Here is a 20,300-nt window from a genome sequence, read left to right on the forward strand (position 1 = left end):
CAGATGATAAATGCAGGATCCCCAACTTGTTTTTTAGATGTAAAATATGGAACATACAGGCTTGACATATCTGTTCTCTTTTGCTGTGTTTAATTTTCTCATGTAAAGATGCAGACATTTGGAACAGACTGGGTTTTTTTGACTGTGAATGATACTAGATGGGTGCTAACTGACAACTGGAAAGCAAAGTTGTAAAACTGTACACTTGGGTTTCAGTTCTTGGAAATATCAGAAATGTTATTTGGGAACGGCTGGAATTTTTCAGTGCTATTGGTGTCTTTGAAAGTAGTGAAGTTCATTTGGGACACATTTGAATGAATTCTTAAGTCAATACAGTGCAAATGTAATAGCGAATACTTAGAGGAGTTTTAATTTTGGTGGCAGCCTGCAACTGTAACATGGAGAATGTTAATGGTAGGTAGCATACTGATGCTGTTAATTCTTTTACTTTCTAAAGAACCTTCAAACCTATTCAGTTAGGAAACTAGGTGGGTTTTTTTTGACCTTCCCTCTCCTTATTATCAATAAAAAGAGGCAATTTGCATAATTTCATAACAATATAGGATTACACGTATTTGTGAGAGTGTTGCTCAACTTGTCTTTTGGGAGGTGGGGGGAAATTCTATTCCATGTTAGAGGGTTACAGTGAGGACAGGGAAGAAGTTAGATTTTGGTCAGCTATTGTGAGAGTGTACGTTCAGTGGAATAAAAAATTCTGCTAGTTAATAAGATGTATTGACCCAAATTAATACCTGTGACATTTTGAGAAAGGAGAGGAGGGGAAAAAGGAAGTGGCAAGGTCAGCACCTGTTGGTTGGCAGTAAATCTTTGTCATCTGTTGAAAATGCATTTTGAACAAAGGGATTATGCTTGTGCTTTCCTGAAGAGTAGGAAACATTTAGAATGAAGGAAGCCAGCCTCTTGTAGCTATCTCTAGGATGTGAGCAGAGCGTGTAATTATTCTTGTCCTCAATTCATGCACAATGCTGTCTTATTTTCTAAGATGGATGAAACCATTGTAGAATGTAAGAAAGGCATGCACATAATGACCTTTTCTTCCCAGCCTTACCATCTTTTACTTTTGTTATTCAGAACTATATTAATTTAAACTGTAAAACTTTGGTTTGCTTTTTGTGGGGCCAGATAAGCATGCAGTCTAAAACTGTGTATAATAGACATTTTAACAAAACAAGTTTGGAACTTGTCTTCTGAAAAGTAGAAGCAGTTAATTTTTCTAATAACTTTTTGCATGTTTTTGATAATGTACTGGAATCTATTAAAAATTGCTCAGTTTAAATGTATTCAGACTTGGTTAACCCATCAAGGATTTACTTTGCTTCTGTGGCTTCATACTGTAATGACATTCTGTTTGTTTCTTTTAATCTGTCCAATATTTATTCACAGTATTTCTCTCTTCATTAATATTTTTGTTTAGCTGGGGGAAATGGCTAGACCCGTGCTTTGGACACTACGTTGAAATACAGAAATTGAAAATTTGCAGAAATACATGTCTTAATTTTTCATATTACAGTGACTTGCACTTGAGCTGTGATAATTTGGGTAGTTGTGGTTTTTATTCAGTTTGTGCTCTCAGTTTTACTCAAAATCTTGCAAATGTAAATGTCAGCAGTTTCACTATTTAATGAGATTTTTAAAAAATTATATTTGTTTGGTGAATGGTTTTGTACATTTTACCAAAACTTGTGGGATTCAAAAAGTTCATGTGAAACTGGACTTTTTTTTTTTTAAACTACATTTTAATCTGGCCTTGAGAACACATGCCACATGCTGGATACCCTTCATTCTGCAGTCCTTATAATCAATAGAGTTGTTGAATGAAAGTGGTCATAAAGAGGGTTTGGAACAGTGATAACACATTTGAGTTATCTAGGTGGTAACTTGGGTGTGTCTGAACTGGTATAATTGTAGCAAAGATTTGAGGCAACTGCTGCAATAAAACATTGCAATTACAGACCGTGCAAGGTTTCAGTTGTAAATACATGAAAAGTTTGTGTGCTGAGATCATTTGAGGCAGTAGTTCTGAATTCGTTCAAGGACTCAACTTTAGTCAATTCTGTACTCAGTGACAAATTTGTGGGAGTTTTCTGTGTTTTATTGTTTTATTTTTGAAGTAGAAATTAGTTTAATTTGCATTAGTATCTTATCTGTTACTTACCGTTTGTCTTGAACTGTTGTCTGGGTTACTTGTATACAAATATATTTGTTTAGTAATTGTTGCAACTGAGTAAATATGGAAAAAATTGAAGTATTTCAGGAGGAGGGAGTAAAATGATTACAACCCAGAGATATATAAATACATGCTTGTGTAATCTCCATAAGATGAAAATTGCTATAGTTTTAGAGTAAACTTTCTAATAGCGAAAAAATAAGAGAATGGAAATAAAATATAAGGATAGACTATTACTAAATGTGTTAAAATCGTAACAGCCTTAGCAGTAGTGCTATAGAAATGCTATATTCTTTGTTCTCCTCAGTACTGTACTGCTGTTTGTGGGTGACCATTGAAGAAAAAGTTGAATAAATCATGGACACAACATACTACACTATTATTTATGCACTGCTTGGAAGTATTAGCATAGTATGAATCCAAAGCAGACAACACAAAGCCCACATAGCCCATTCCTAAAAAAAAAAAAACAAACCCAAAAACCCAAAACCAAAACAAAAAAAAAAGAGAAAAAACCAAAAAAACCCCAAAAGCTGGGAAAACCTGTATGTATGGAGGCTCAACCTGAATTGCAATTAACTGGGGAGCTTTCTCGCTATGGAGCAAATCAGTTAGTATATGGATTTAAGTGATCCTGAAATTTAGCTTTTCAGTTGTTTCCAACTGGTAAAGAACCTCTTACCCTGTCTGGACAACACAGTACATTTGGTAACACGCTGTGAACTTATGCCACCTGTTGCACAATGTCTATTTAACAACAGTATTCTGTGGAAAACGAGTTTGTTACATTAGACAATGAATTTGACTGTTTGTCTTCTCCAAAAGACCCACAGACTGTAGAGGGGGTCACTAGAGGAGAGCAAGCCACCATCTAAGCAGTGGAATAAGAACCGTGGGCAGTTGTCTGCTTAACAGTATCTGGTCACTAAGATAAAGCTCTTCTGTAATAGAGTTTCACGAGGCCTGCCGACTATAGAATTAAGTGACCATTATTTCTGGTCTCACTCCTCTCTAAGCAAAAATGCAACACAAAAAACTTAGTACTCCGGGAGAAATCACTGTGTAAAGAAATGAGAGAGCGAATAACTGACAATTATATAATTCATTAGGGGAAAGCACTCCTAAGCGATTACAAAAGGCTTTTTTTAAAAAAACAAACAAACACCACTTTATGTAATAAGGCAGTATTAGTGCTGCTGTATGATGAACAGGGAAACAGGGCCACTGAAACCCAGCTGATGTTTCCTGTGAAATTACAGATTTTTATAGAAGGGCATTTAGATTGCAAATTCCAATTATAATAGAAGATGCTAGAATTAAGCTTGCTAATTACAACCTTTTTGTATAAATGAACTTTTCCTTGGAGTTAATCACTATTCTGTTAGTGACCAGGGTTTTCCTTGCCACACCTTTAAATAAATGGGACACAGTATGTTCATTTCTCAGGCAGGCAACTGAGATGTAACATTTGAAGTGGAAAATGTTGATTGCTTTGCATGTCTAACTTGAGGTGAGTGGAAACTTGAGTTTTCAGAATACATAACTTTGAAATAGCAATATATGCGTTACAGTAAAACTACGTTGGAGTTAAGTGCTGGGATTGGTGTGGAACATGGCTACAGAGTTGGACGTCAGGCAGTCAGAGCATGGAGCTCCCTCATCCTCAGCCCCCGTTGTGAATGGTTTGGTAGGGCAGGGGAGCGGCTGGGCTGCCTGCTGAAGGTGTGACTGACAGCTGGCAGCTTCCCATGAAGAGATGTGCCTGTGCCCTCCTTTGTGCTCAGTCTGCTGCTTGTGGGATGTGTCACTGAGCCAGTTCAGCTCGCTAAACTTGCAAAACCTATTCTGACAGCAGCAGTGTGTTAAACTGTGTTAAACTCTAGAATGGCCTTGTGAGGGCTGTTGCTGCTGCAAAGAAGAGGGAAGGGCTCTGCAGGCAACTGAGAGGAAGGAGAAGGGAATGGAGGCACTTGTTTTGGTGTGAGTGAGCAGTTAACATTTCAGCTCTATTGAACTGAAGTCTACAGAAGAAAGCCTTCCATACAAGAAAACTCAGAATAGTTCTGACTTGTGATTTGGGAGAGTGTCTCGGAGGTGACTATGCAAGATCAGTATTCTAATTATAAGCACAGATATTGTGTTTAAAGCTAGCAAGATTCGCTTAAGCAACCACTTATAAAAAAGTTTGGTTTATGTTTAGCGCTACATTTTCTTGTTGGTATAAGAGGTGATTTGAATCTAATTATTCAGGATAGCATTTAGCTGCCTAGGCACTTGAATCTTCTTGCCATCCCTGCAGACCTGCAGGAAGCGAATGATTCAGACACCTGCTCTTCATTATGCATCTTTGAGGAAATCTTCAAGGCACTTTCATCCCAAGGATTGAAATAAGAAAGGGAAAATAAAAATATTAGGTGTAATCGTATCAGTGCTGATACCCTATTTTTCATTAAGGTCAGAATTCGGCAAAGCACTTTAGCTTATGCATGAGATCTGTTGTAACATCAGTTACTCCTCCACCTCTTGTTTTTTGCAGTCTGACTATGTATGTTCTTGTCAAAACTCTTACTTAGAGAAAGAGCCATTCCCAAGCAGTGCAAGATACCAGTTTTGAGCTAAAGCTCTGGCATTGCAACCATGTCAGACTGGCCCTGGCAGTAAAAACAGCTTTGCTTTTCTGTGTATGGCCTCTTCCCTGAATTTTTCTGTGTTCTTGTAGCTCAGCAGTAAAAGTACTGTTGCCAAAGTGTTACTGGCTAAAGTACTAAAGTTTAAACTGACTCCCCTTCTAGACCCTTTCCCCTCCCCAACCTGCCCCTGAACCAATCTGAAAAAGTAGAGGTGATGAATGTTTGCTTTCCTACTTTTAATTTTTTTAAACTTCACTGAACAAGAACAGTTTCTTTATGGCTCGTGAAGTTATTCGAAGCTTAACTACTACCTTGGTATGTTTGGTTTGAGTCATGAGTCTCTTATTTTTGTTGCTTTGACAAATACTAAAAACCTAAAGATCACTATGTCCTAAAATAAATCTAACAACATATTACTATAAAAATAATGTTATTTTACATTACAAGTCATTCAGTTTTAAAGAAACAGTGTTAACTGTTCATATTCTTAAACAGAGGCCACTTTTTTGTGCATATGAAGAGTAAAAACTATGAACCTGTTCTTTTTTACTTCAGTTTGGGGTTTTTTGGGGGGGAGGAGGGGGAGAGCGTAGTGAAGTTTTCTTTCTGAGTTTCTTAAATTTGGCTGGCAGTTTTGTGTGGTTTTGTAACTATCTGAAACTTGTCTATTACATTACAAGTTAAGAGGTGGTACTTTTCAATTTTCTTGGCACACTGAGGTTATGTTAACATCTTCAATCTGAGTTTCTGTTAATGTTCTGTAGTGACATCTTCATATGCATTTCTGCAAAGATTTGGAGTGAGTGGAATTTCACTTTTCTTACTAAGTGTTAAGAAGTTTCTGAAAAGATGTTAAGAAGGTTACCAATAATATTATTGTAAATGTTAACAGCATGAGAAAATGGGGAGTAGTAGTTCTTTCTTTTAAAAGCTTACAATTATTTTGTAACTTAAAGTGAAGGGTTGGCGTGACTTTATTGTCATTTTACAAAGTTGTCTTTACAATATAATTCCTTAATTAAGACCTTCACCAATATTTATGCAGACGAATCCCTACTAATTTTTTTTTTTTTTCCATATATATATGAGGCATATATGCGCCTTATCCTTGAGGAAAGACTAAAAGCATAATGGTTGGATTTTCAAGCAGAGGCTGAGTTATGGGGCTCTGGAAGTGATAGGCAAATTGAGATTAGGAAAGTAGATATGTGGGTATGTTGGCATTAAAATACAGGGTGTAAGCAGCTCTATCTATTCTGATGGCTCCAAAAGGTCACTTAGCTATTACATTTTTTCTTTGTATTTCTTTCTACCCCTTTTCTCTAACAGTCCTGTAAATTCAGTCTGAAATAAATAAATAAAAAAGGTCACTTATTCCTAGTTGGATTTTTTTTTTTTTAAATCAAATTATGTGTGAATTAATGTGGCTTTGTCTGTTTCTTAGACTTTTTTAAAAAATAGTGAAAATTGCTGGAATTCATGCTTAGATTAAGTAGGAATAGCACCTGAAGAAAACTCTGGGTTTATTTTGTTATTTCTTGACCCTCATGGTTTGTTTAACATGACATATATGTGGAGCTGTCATAGAAGAGCTGGAGCACAGGTGTTTGAGGATGAGTTTAACTGCAAAATTGATCAATCCAACACTGAGCTCAAATTATTGAGGAGGGGAGTGTTCATGTGTTGACCAGGTTTGCTATGCAAAGCAGCAATCAAATGTAAGCAAGGCAGAGAGGAAATAAAACATGTATTAGAGAAATAAAAATTTTTGAAATACAGTAAAGACAGATGCCACAGTTATCTGGGGCAGTTACTGTTGTTGAAAGTTACATGATAGTACTTCAAAAGAGGAAAGAAAATGTTTCAGAAAGTGTAAAATTATGCTACCAGGCTAAGACGTGATCATGTTCTCCATTGAATACAAAAATACCACTTGTTTTATTCTTTTTACTTTTAGAAGTGCTAGTGACTAATACTACATTGATTACAGCATTCAAAATCCAGTATGCTGTAAACGGTTGTCCAAATTGCAGAAAAGAACAGTGTTTTGGAATTCAGTTTTTGTCCTTTCTTTTGTCCTTTTTTTTTTTTACTTATTAAAATATCTCCAAAGAAATACTTTAAAGTACTCTACTGTGTAGACGAGAAGACTGAGAAACCAATGAATGCACACTTTTCCCCCTTAAATACAGGTGAGAAGTAGTGGTATACAACAATAAAGTACTCAGAAATGTGAAACCACAGGTCAGGTATTTCCATATGTTCCCAAATCATTAAACCACAGGCTCTGATCATGCTTCCCATCTTTTACTTTTATCTGTGCGGTGAATGCAAAAGTTCAATATGAATGGAAAAAGGAAAAACTAAGGTGCTTAACACTGAAGTTGGAAATAAAGCTGCTTCTTAAAGTAGTGTTTACACGTTTTACCCAATCATTCGCAACTGCAAAAAGCCTCCAGTCCTAAGTAGAGGAATGGGAACCCACCTCCTGGTAACATCCTTTATCATGGGGCTGGAGATGCCTCCAGCACTTCGTGTATATATTTCTTATTTTTCTCCCCTCCCCTCCTGGGCAGTGATCTGCCTTCTTAAAGGACAAAGTGGAAGGTGCCTTGTTACACTTTTCTTTGGTCTGGTGTTAGGGCATTCCTGGAACATAGGCATGGTGATGTTGATGCATTTTTGGCTGAGGCAGTATTAGGATCTTGACTGTAATTCCATGGACCAGTGTACCAACCTCTGGACTGTTACTTTTGTATTTTCTCGGAGTTGCAACTTCTTTCTTAAAGCAACTTTCTTGAAGTTGCGGTGCCTTAAGAGTTGGAAAGTTGATTAGATTAGGTCCTTTCAGATGTCAACACTTTGAACTCTCCTAGTTTGAGAATCCCAGATGAAAAACAGGCATCAGACTTACAGTTTTGTTAAGACTATTTTGCCTTTATGCATGTATCTTATGAGAGTTTTAGACACCTTGGTAAGTTTTTGGGTGAAATACGAAGGCATGTGTTAGCAAGGCTAATACCTTGTTGTGCTAGTCTTCCTCCTGAGTAGAACTATAATAGTAAATTAAAATATAGTACAACTAGAATATGCTTAAGTAAAAACTGAGATACAGAAAAAAATCTTTATGTACTTAGTGAATTTAATAGTATTATATAGTAAAATATGATGTTACTAAACACGTTGACACTACTTCAAGAAATACATTTTTAGAGAATAACTAGTTCATAAAAACTGGCCTATTCTGGATATATTTTCTGTTTGTTTTTAACATCCTGTTAATGATCGGTAAAATAAAACTTCTAAAGTATGTTAAGACTCTGTAAACTGAGTAATATCTGCGTGTATAAAAGTGCATGGTGTATTAGGTGCTGCTTGATACTAAGGTAGATGAAAGAATACTTATTTTTGTCAGCTTTTATCAAGCTGGATAGCAGAATCAGCTTTACACTGATTAATAAATGCTCATAAACTTAGAGGCAGAGGGGTTTATGCAGAAACGATGTTAGAAGCATTGCAGGTTATTTTGAAGTTAATTTCATTAGTGAGTGCTAATGAATGGACTTGAGTCATGAGTTGAAATAAACTTACTGTCTGTATTTTCTGATTAGAGAATGCTCTGAGGAATGTGTCTGCTGTCACAGATTAGATTTTGTTGATCTAAGCCTTCATTTAAAAACGTCTTTCGTACCTTGAGATTCAGAATATGGAGGTACTTCTCTTCAAAAAGCCATCTGAAGATAACCCTGAATCAAGAAGACATTGCATTCAGGTTTTATTGGTTATTAATTTTCTTTCAAGGGAACTTGATACTTGTTTACAGATACTATTACATTAACAGCGGTCAGTGTGTGAAAATAATCACAGTATTGTGAAATGCCTTGTACTGCTTACTCCATTTTCTGTAGGGGAATAAAATTTTACTTGGATACCAGCGTAACTCTGTCTCCATATGAAACTTCCTACTTCAGGATTACTGGTAAAGTTAAAAATATTAAAACTCACCTGTAGTTGAAAGTCAGAGAAATGAACAGCCTTATTCTGACTAGATAAAAGTTTGGCACTTCATGGTGATGTTAAGTACCAGTATTAATAATTGTATTCATTTCTAACAAGTATATCCAGGTGTTTTGTTTATGCTGCGCATTTCATGTGCTAAATTCTCATTTATTCCGAGAATACCAATGCATAGAAAAGTTTCTTACTTTTATCCCAAAACTGCAATATTCAGTCTTAACAGGCTCCTGGGTTTTGATAGCGCTTGGCAATACAACTCATTCCACAAATCATTGCTTTTATTTTTCACACTGGCACAACTTGAAACAAATATGCAATAAGAAAATCCTGGAGAGATGCAATCCTGTTGCCTATTTCACAGAAACTACCCTTTGCGATGGAGAGTGTGTGCTGGCTCTGCTCTCTGCAGCCATTCACTGTCCATCTAGAAGCAGGGGGCTATGAGTGGTGACAGGGGGCTGCTTCTCTTGACAGCAGACCATCGTGATTATTAGATTGCTTGGTTGTGCTGTGAAGCCACAGCTTTAGAAATATCCATTGTGGTGTTTCATGTGTGTTGGAACCATTTTGATTGCAGGGCAATCTGAACTTGGGGCGGTGCTTGGTTTAAAGTTTCCTGAACACAAAGTCTGTGTTGAGGCTCTGAGACAGAGAACAGAATCCTTTTCTGTCTGTTTAAACATTAGGTGGTTTCATGCCATCAGGTTTTTTCAGAATAGTTCTTAAAAGGTTTTTTAGATACTGCCCTTTGACGATGTTTGACAGCTGCTAGCTAGTTTAATGTGAGCTGGAAGACATGCACTTAATGCAAGATTTTCTTGAAGGGGACATTGAATACAGTAATAATGGATAAATAAAAACATACTAAATAATACTAACTTGTCTGACATTAAAACAGTAAGTATGTGACAATTTAAGCAATTGATTTGTTGCTTTTATGGGAGAAAACTTCAACCAGAAATTTTAAAAGGGAAGTAAGCTACAGTGTTTTCCCTGACCAGGTGTTACTCCTTCAGTATTTCTTTTGTTGCATTATTTTTTCACAGCTTTTTGCTTGTGAACTGCTACCATTAGAAGCTCAGTAGGAGCAAAAGTCTATGTTAATTTGGCTGACTGTAACTGCACAATTAAAGCAGTTTATCAGCAGGGGTTAGGACAATAAGTGTGTTCTGATGCTTCATGTTATAAAATTACTTCTGTTGTTCAAACAGATACTGTAATTAGTGCATCATTTTAAACTGGTTTTCTGCAGGGCTGGCTTGGAGTCTCATCTGATAAAAACTTCTATTTTTGCTACTTAACTAATAACTAACTTTGTTTGCAGGCCTCTTCTAAAGTAACAGCTTTCATTGAAATGTCAGGAGTATATCATGTGAATGCAGGTTGGGGGTGTGTGGATTATTTTTCAGGGTGGTTTTTGTTTGTTTTTTTTTTTTTCTCCACTGGACAGTCCTGTCAAGACAGACACACTGGCAAAAATGGAAGTAGAAAACTCGATGCTTGTATTTACAATTGTTCTTACATACTAGCATTTAATACCTAGTTCTTACATAGATGAACAAGTTGCTTCATGTCAGATAATAAAGATAACTGTGTGTTCCATCTGTGCCACACGCATAATTAGATTTTACCTAGGATATTTCATGAGACATGGTAAAGCCAGTCTTTAAGTGGCAGTTACTTGTTAAATTATATGGTCCCTCATCTTCTCCCTTTCTCAGTTACAGCACTGGCCTTGTGTTGTGACTCAGTAGCCCCTTATGATCTCATTCAACTCACTTGTCCAGCAGAAAAGGCGGGGGGGGACGGGGCTGTGGTTTTGCTGCATTAGCATGCTGGCCTGGCTCTCTGAAAGGCTGGTGTGGTGCTCCAGCCAGTCCCAGTGGAGGAATAACTGCCCGCTAAGGGGCATGAACCCTTTGAAGTTGTTAGATTGGTCACAAAAGGATGCAATTAGACAACAATAAGAGACGATTCAAGTGATTTTTGTTTCATTAGGGCTAAAGCTCTCATAAATATGTATCAGCTGATGTGGAGTTATTTGTATATCTGAGACTTCGAAGTGGTTTATTCCTTGCACAGTATGTTACAGAAATCCTCTGTCTTCCAAATGTTTGTTTTCAACTATCTCTGCAGCAGAGATGCCAAAACCTTAAAAATAAAGTTCTGTAGCTGAGGTTGGCAGAAAGAATAGTTACGGGAACAAAAGTTACGTTGAACAACACAAGATAGACAACTCTTTTGGCCCATGAAAGGTTGGGAGTAATGACTTAGTATAGGGAAAAGAACATTCATCTTAGATTCCTCTGGCTTGGTTTTACTAGTTCAACTGTTTTGACAAAAGGTTAAGTAAGGTGTAATCCATTCTGAATGGTTGAGTAATGTTTCTCTCGGACTCATTAATTCAGACCTGACATTGTTGCATGGCTACAATACGTATCAAGCAGGACTACAGTTTGCTTACAATGACCTTTTTAATTTATCACTTTTTAGTAAGTTTAACTTTTGTTTCAAATTTGCTTTAAATCAGCATACAGATTTTTTAAATTCACACAGCTTCTTTTAAACAGCTCTTCCAGTTATTTTTAAAACTTTGATACATATGTGTGAATGTTTTCATTATGGAAACGTTCACCTAGAACTACTGTCAATTGTACCTATAGGGTGTTTTATTAGAGAAAATATATTGCGGTAATTTTACTAAATAGCTGAATTTCTTCTCTCCACATCATACCTCCTCCTGTAGGAGGTATATTTGACTGTGAGAAGTGGCTATGAATGATTATACTGTTTCATACATCTTAGGGTAATTTTAATTAAAGTTCTTAGAATATACTTGAATTAAACCTCTGTATGGTTTAAAGGACTAAAGGTATTCTGATGCCTATTAATTTTAGCATTCAATTTGACATCATATGAAAACATTCTTCTGCTTTACTCTAGCTTTTCTGTGTTTCTTGTCATTCAGCAGGGAGAGCAGCTTCTTGTAATAGGTTGGTGAAAACAAAATTTAATAACCTATCACTTCAAGATGAGTGAGGATATTAAGGTCCATTCTCAACATTTCCTTGAGCCAGTGGCTTTTTTTTTTTAAGAGGCCCCTGCTGTTCATTCTGAGCTATGTTTGTATTTTCTAGTGGACATTACTGGAAATTGTATGAGTTAGAGTGGAAAAAGTGCATAGGATGGGAGTTGCACTTTTTTTTATTACTATGGGCCATAGCTTTCTGAAAATGCCATGTGGAAAATTCCCTTCCGCTCTGACCACGTTGCATTCATTCTTTATTTATTGTCTAACTAATATATCCTTGCCTGCATGTAAACAGATACTAGGAAAGTATTTCTTTTCAGTGTTTTATTTAATTTTCCTTTTATGGCATTCTGACAGCTGGAAATAACCGGATTCTACTTCATCATTTTTTAATTTGTCAACTTATTTTTAGTCAGTTGGCCATACTGTGAAGATCTTTAGGCCTTTGCGGTGAGAAATAAAGTTTGAGATTTTTTTAAAAGTTCTTGATAAAATATTTTGATGGTTTTCTTTCTGAAAATATTTTCTTCTTTCACCATTTGAATCTTTTGAACAATTTTGGTCAAGCTTGACAGACATTTCTTTCCTTTGAGTTTAAAGTTTTTGAAAATTACTAGCTAGGAGAGGAGAGGCCTAACTTAATACCTTTATTTGAGGGAAGATATGTACTGAGTTTTCAGTCATCTGCATTGCATAGCTTACAGAAGCTAGTAAATTGCTGTCTCGTGACGTGTATACTCAAGTTATTAAGAAGGAAACTTTGGGTTATAAAGATGTAAATAGAAGTAGCCTTAAAGAACTGGGATGCAGGAGGTATAAGACCCTGGCTTAGAGTTACTGTGGTAGGTAGGGTAGGGTAGGGTGTATGGAAAACACAACACACAAATCAACAGGGAACTGGACTTCAGTATTTTTCCTCATGGAACAACTTTTCTAATACTAAAGCATGGCTGTATATATGAAAGTCCGTTGCATCTTTTACCTGCTTTTTGGCTCCCCCCTAAATCCCTCTCCAAGAAAATAAAAAATAGTTAGGAACTACTTTTATTTTTGTGCAACTGAATTTCAAGGAGTTGTAGCAAGATTTTTTTCAAAAACTACCTGATCTATTGACCTTAATAGCAAGATAAATGTTGAGCAGTTTCAAGTCCATTATTGTGTATAGGTACCCTGAGGATAATGAGTGCATATGCACGGGCAACAGAAAGAAAGCAAAATCTGTTTACAGAATTAGGCTATATTTAAGGATACTGAAATTTCTGCCAAACAAGGAGCACAGTGAAATTTCATCTGCCAGTTATGTTGCTCTTAATGTTCTTTAATTTAGCAGACAAGATAGTTTGGTTGTAATTAAGCTTTTCTAATATTGTTGTTCCCTAAGGCTGTAGCATAAATCATTTTACTCTGTAGTTTCTTGCATCTTCACTGCCTCCATTTTTCCTGTATAATTCTTCCATAAACAATCTCTGGGATGCAGGAGAACTTCATGCTGTAAATTACTTCTTATGTACGCAATAGAATGTTGAATATATGCAACTGAATTTATTTTTCCCTGAGTATTTTATTCAGGTTTTCTGTTTTTCTTGGTGATGTTTCTTTCTTCTATGTGCATACCCTTCCTGCTGTGGTAACAAATTTTTTTTGCCCAAAATAATTCTCATGACAATTTCTGTTCCTCTTCGCTGCTTTTTCTATAGATAGGCCTAGCAACCAGGCTGAATTGCTCAACACTTTGTACTGAAGGACAAGAGGCAGTGGGCACACTGAAATAAATTAAATTGCATTTAAACATAAGAAAAAGTGCTTTTTTATTGTGACTGAACACTGGTTGAACACTGAACAGATTGCCTGGAGAGAGGGTGGAGTCTCCATCCTTGGAGATACTTAAAACTTGGCCCTCAGCAACATACTGCTTGACTGAGCACGAGGGTTGAATGGGATGATGTCCAGGGTCCCTTCCCACATCAGCCATTCTCTGGTTCTGTGAAGTAATCTGGTTTGTCATAGCTGCAATTCACTTCAAGATAGCAACAGTTTGTAGGTTTTTTTCTGCACTGTACGCAACAGGACAAGTTGTAGTCATTCTCTCTTGCTCTTCTTTCCACCTTTTTCTCCCCAAAGAATTTCAAAGGAAAACCCTAACTAATCCTTAAAGTCTTGGACCATATTACACGAGTCTTAAGAAAGGACACCCTCCAACTTGAATTGCAGATATGTTCAATTTAACCTTTTCTACAATAAAACAGGGTTTGGAAAAGATGCTTTCGAGTCTTGTTGAACAGAGGACTAGTCTTTTTCATTTGGGGGGAAAATGTGTTTTTTCCAAACCATTCTCTCAGGATTTAAAAGGAGAATGAGGTAGCATAAAAAAATTGCAGCTCTTAACTGAAAGAAGTCACAGGGTGTCTCTCCTATGAGCCCTAGCCCTGTCATACATCTTGTATCTTTGTTTGCATGAATGACCTAGTGTAGACCTGAATTTCCAGCTTTTGATGAAAACAAACAAATAAAAAAGTGAACATACATATTGGTATGATATTTAAATAGCATTTTCAATAAACCAAAAGACATTTCTTGGAAAACTGTTAATTTTTAAACTTAAACTAAGAAAGGCACCTCATGGGACAGTACTGAAGCAGTGCAGGAATTGGAAGCCCCGGTGCACTGAGGTAGAACTGAAGAAATTAGAAGCCCATTACAAACTCTGTTCTCTTTTTTGACTGATTGTTTTTTCAAAACATATTGCATGGACTTTTATTCTTCTTAGTCTTTCTTTCAGTCTTACCATTTGCCACACCAACAGGACTTTTATTAATGTATTTCATGACCGCAGAAGAGGCATATATAGAACTAGTCACATACTAGTTAATTTATCTTACTGATAAGTATTTGTATGATTGTTTGTGCTGTAAGGTCTGACCTTAATAATATGCGTAATTATTGACCTTATACACAGTGTGTTCCACTAAAAACTAAATCAGGGGTTGTGGTAAAAAAAATCTACAGTATCAATACCATCTGTTTGTTGTCCTACATGCAGCTTTTTTTTTTTTTCCAATTGAACAAAAAAATCCTCATGCTGAAGAAAATAGTTTGAATTACAGCACCAGTAGTTGAGATTATGTTATTCTGAAATATTTAAATACTGATTAACAGAAAGGCAGCTACTTGTTTTATATAACAAAGGAAATATTTTTGTGTGTTCTAAAAGCTAAAAATCAGGCATACATCCACTATAACAATATGCATTCTTTTTTTCTGCTGATAGGTGGTAATTCCTCCAAATCTTCCAAGTTTTTGAGACACTGCACCATATTATTTTCATTATGAAAGAAGTCTATGCAGTGCACTAAGGCCCCTTTATGTTTGCCCACCCTGTATATAAGTGTGCTATTTATGGTAGCTAAAACTGCCTTTAGACATTCCTTCTATTTTAAGAACAGAACTTGCCGTTTTGCTTGGGAACACCTTTCATTGTCATTTTTCCCGGCTTTTTTTCTTTTTTTTTTTTTTTTTTTCCTGTGGTGCTATAGTTGTGCAGGTTACCATGCATCTCGTGTTAGTAACCGGTACTTTCCCATTCCAGGGTTGTGTCAGCTCACCACCAGTCAGTGCAAGAAGAGGTAGCAGCATGTTTCTTGCTCTGCCCTCTGCTGGTTTAGGAACCTTCTCTCATTCATCATACCTGAAACATAATACTACTACCTCATATTAATATAGCTTGTCACCATCTTAAAAGAAAACAACTTACTCCTGCTTTGGATTAAAAATAATAATAATAAATTGAATTGTTTAAATAGTAATAGTGGAGTTTTGATCATGATCGATTGAAATAAGCTGAAAATACCTTGTGGTAGATAGTTCTTTCAAAGATTAAATTACATCAGAGAACTTGTTGTAACTCAGCTGCTCTTTGTGTCAGATTCTGTTTTATAAATGAGGACTATTTTTCTCTCATTTTTCAGTTTCTGAAATTCACAGATATTTTCACAGCCACCATTGTTTAGGAAGTTGGCTAAGATAACATTTAAAGAAAATAACCACTGTAGCTGACAGTATGGAGTATGTACATGTTACATGAAGAATAGTGAAAAGAGATCTCCTTCAAAGTACTGATTCTTTTACATAATTTTTCTATACACCCTTCATGATTATTTTTTCTCCCCATTTTTATCCTTGTCTATTCCACAAAACATTTCATACTTAAAGCAGCTCAATTAAAGATAGAACGTTTGAAGGAACAGTGCTCCCTCAGGTATATATGAATATAAAGTACTGCAAGTATTTGTTAGTATTAAATCTTCAAACATTTCCTCTGCATGTCTGATTTCCTGGAGGAATTTTAATGAAATTTTGGGAAAAAGACACATTTGCAATTAACTTCGCTTGCCTTATTTTTTTTTTAAATATGAATTGTGGTTAAGCCACAAATGTTTGTCTTGCAATAGGAGGCTCAATAAGTGGGTTTTGTCTTAGGGCCTTTATTTAGATTCAAAGGTTATAATAAACCTTTTTCATTTAAAAATTTTGATCCCCCTCCATTACTTGTTTTATTACATTTTAAATATTGTCAGACTTAAATTATGTTTCTGGGAAATTTAGCTAGCTTTATTCACTGTTTAATAAAAATGGAATTGGGAAGCTGCTTCTGTGTTGTGTTCATTATCTTATTATTTGAAAGATCTGATACTTGAATGTGTTACTTAAATTTACTGATAGATGTTGTTTTAAAATGTTTACATTTAAAAAAAAAGTCTTAGTATGCCCTCCTTTTATGAAAATTGTCTTTGGGATTATTAATACTATCAACGTAACAGAGTACCTGTGTAATGGTGACAGTCTTGTTACATGTTGTTCCATGTCTTCAATATTAAAGCCTTCTCATCTCCTCCTCCCTGCCCTTCATCTAGTACATGTCGCTCTGCTTTGAAATTAGCCTTTTCATGAGTATTTAAAAGCAATTTTTAACACTGAAGAATTGCTCTCTTGTCATTTGGAGTGATTCAGATGGAGTTCTTATGTATGGTATCTGTTTCACTTTTCTTGAAATTACTGGGTTGCTTAACCACCAGTATATTTTATCTGCTTAACCCTTGAAAGGCTTCTAAGAATATTGAAAGCAATACTGTGTTTGTAGTACTTGTTCTGGTTCCTTTGGTTGGTTGGGAATAAGAAATCACATTTGTTTTGTAGTCTGAAAAAAACTGTATGAGGTTCCAAAACACAAAATCCCCAAAAAGATGTTTTGAAGCCTGAGTTCTTGTTAAGTAACCACATGAAACAAAACAATCTCCACAGTATGAAGAAGTCTTTTCCCATCTAGCTGAAAATACAGTTCATAGTACTCACTGTTTGTCTGTTGTTTATGTGATTGTTTTATACAGAGTGTAACAGTGCTTCACAGCTTCCATGTTTTCATTTTTTTTAGGAAGAACAGAACCGAGGCAAGCCCAACTGGGAACACCTGAATGAAGATTTACATGTACTTATCACTGTGGAGGATGCTCAGAACAGAGCAGAAATAAAACTGAAGAGGGCTGTTGAAGAAGTCAAAAAGTTACTGATACCTGCAGTAAGTATTTGTATGCAAGTCTTCAATTTCCATTTCCAGAAATTACTTCTGAAATACAATTAATGCTGCAGCAGTAAGAGTAAGCCTGCAGAGCGGCATCCTAAAATGAAGATTAGATATTATTTTGTAATACTCTAGTGATCTTTAAAATGTCTCATCCCAGATTGAATTATTCCTCATAACAGAGTAATATTTTTAATATATTTTTTGGCCTGTTTTAGATATAGTTGCAGGAATTTCTTGTCACCTTTAAAAGGTGATGCTGGACTGTTACAAACACGAGCTATCGCTTTAAGTCTGGGGAAGTATGTCATGCTTTGAGATGAATCTGGTACTTTAAGAAAAGAAGGCATCTTTTCTTAGATCATCACATTAAACATCTTCCAAAAAGAACAATAACCTTCAGGAACACAGTATCAAAAAACTTTGCTGTCAATATATTGGGGAAAAATAAATACAGTGAAACTGGAAAATGGGTTTCTTTTCTCATTTCTTGATAATATAAACTGCCTTCTGCTCAGCCAGATGACTTAAAGCCTTTTTCAGGGTCCAGAATTAACCTGTGAGAGCCCTTCTCTTAGATCTGCTTTGAATTCTCACTCAAAGCAAGGTGATTCAGTGTGGCTGTATAGTGCGTCCCATGCCATTAAGTTACATGTTGTGCTGATTTTTACCACCACTTTTGTGCCATTATAAACGGATAAAAAATAACTATCTGTTTCAGTGGAGGGAAAATTTTCCATGTTACAAGGAAAAATTAAGATTATTTTGTGAAAGAAAATAGTAGGTGGTATTAAAATGACTAAGGATTTTGGGTGCTTAGTGGATGCTGGTTGTGAGGAGACTTGTGGTGACACATGCTGTATAAGCACATTTATTCAGAACACACTTTTTAAATTACCAAAGATTGGGAGAGAGACAATTTTTGAATTCACAAAATATGGTAGAGTATTAAGCAGGAGCTACAATAAGATGCAATTTAGACTTCTTCACATTGCACACTGTCAGTCCCTGAAAGCAGAAGACAGCTAGAGAAAGTAGATCTTCAGAATTTATTCATCCACTAAAGAGATCTTGAGCACATTAGGATTGAGTTTATAGTCAGGCTTAGAAATAGTAATAAGAAAGACTTTTTATATGGGTAAAACTTGAAACCCTATGTTCATTCTCTAACTGCTATGCAGCAGATAATTTTAAAACCACACAATTCAAACTTCTGTGTGATACAGGATTGATTTTGTCAAATATCTGTTGATTATTCTACCTCCCTTTTATTGTTGAATAAAATCACTGAAGGGTCATGGTCAAGATGATCTGATAGGTCACAAAACCCCAATACATCTTAAGTAGTAATGTATATATTTGTGTATACTTGTGTATATTTTTTGTTATACTTGGTTTCCAGAGCTGGTGAATGGTGGTGTTTTGAGCCAAAAAAAAAAAAAAAAAAAAAAAAAAAAAATTTTAAAAAATAAAAAATTGATTAGTAGTTTTTCATTGTGATAGTGTCAGTCAGCTCTTTTGTCTTGAAAATATTTTGCCTCATTTAGTAACTTAATCAGTGGGGGGAGCTCTGTAATTCTGATTACAGATATCATTTTTTTCCCTTTAGAAAAAAAACAACAGAGGGCTAATTATTGTCCAAACATAGCATCAGTTGAAAAACACAGTTCATTCCATTAACATTTCTATATATTATATGTACGCATAAGAGATTTGGGCAGTGCTTATTACTTACATGAGCAAGAGTTAAAGGTCTGTTGGCTCTCATTTCTGAAAATTATGCCCCGTTGAAACAGGCATGTGAATTAGTATGTAAGTGAACTACTTGCACTACTTTATTGTATCTGTTCAGTTAGTAAGAAAAATGACTGTTTAGTAGAATTATGGTTTCAGGCAGTTTGAGAGTTGAAAAATTCTGCTCTAGGATTAAAAGATATGAATTGAAAACTTTCATGAAGGAAGCCATAAACCTTTACATAATCAGGGTAAGCATGAAGAAAAAGAAAGAAATCCTAGCTAATTAGGATAAAATGGGAGAACCTGTGGATGGTGGAAGATTCCAAAGATGCTCTAAAATGTATGAATGGAAAATTGGAAATTCCCTTTCACGTGGTAGAATACCTGCAGTTATTAATGTTTTTCAAATAAAAGTCAGAGGATTAAAATTTATAAAAATATAATATATGTATTTCTATTTTATCTCCATCCAACTTGAATAAAATTTGAAATGATGTAGGAGAAAAGATTCAGTCTCATCTTTGCCATATAGTGGCAGTGCCTCAGTTTTCTGATATAGGTTTCAGAAAAGCAAGCTAGTGTTAAAGATGGAAATGAGTTACCAATTTCTTGGAATAATCAGTTATTTTTATACTGAAGATATTAAAAAGCCTAATTACAATTTATAGCAACAGTGCACATATAGGCACATTTCTAAAATGGATTTCCATTTGAAGATACTTCGGTAGTGAAGTGTATTTCTTCTCATCTCTATGGATCTAGATCACTAATTTGTTGTTTGTTTGTTTTTTTTTTCTTGTGGATGTGAATTGTTAATTTCCCTTTCCACTTGCTCTTGTTTTTTTACCAAAATGGTGGTAGAGTCAAACAATTTATCTTTAGAAGTAAAAAGGATAACTTGAGGCACATCAGCTGAACAAGCTGGTTTTTCTCCCTAAGGAGAAAGGCCAAAATCTTTTTTTGTTTGTTTGTTCCTTTGGTTTTTTTAAGGTTACTAGTTTGGATTGTATTTAAATTTCTTGGAATGAAACTTCTTTTGTTTTAGCTATACTTCAAGTTCAGTAGGACTAATTCTTTTCCTCTTCCCATAGTTTGAGATACTGGTCATTATCTAGACCTGCA

The 20,300-nt window shown here is 35.5% G+C and overlaps 1 protein-coding gene across 3 annotated transcripts in view; it reads left to right on the forward strand.

Annotated features, from left to right (window-relative positions):
- QKI (QKI, KH domain containing RNA binding) overlaps positions 1–20,300 on the forward strand; it is a 167,451-nt gene that overhangs the window by 93,918 nt on the left and 53,233 nt on the right. For all 3 annotated transcript variants that reach the window (XR_012632865.1, XM_074896646.1, XM_074896647.1), the window contains exon 4: positions 17,295–17,438. Coding sequence is in view for 2 of the 3 variants with exons in the window: in XM_074896646.1 (XP_074752747.1) it covers positions 17,295–17,438 (144 nt within the window). In the remaining variant the exon portion in view is untranslated. The remainder of the gene's footprint in view (positions 1–17,294; positions 17,439–20,300) is intronic.

This window comes from Athene noctua, chromosome 1 (genome assembly GCF_965140245.1).
Source record: "Athene noctua chromosome 1, bAthNoc1.hap1.1, whole genome shotgun sequence".
Lineage (NCBI taxonomy): Eukaryota > Metazoa > Chordata > Aves > Strigiformes > Strigidae > Athene > Athene noctua.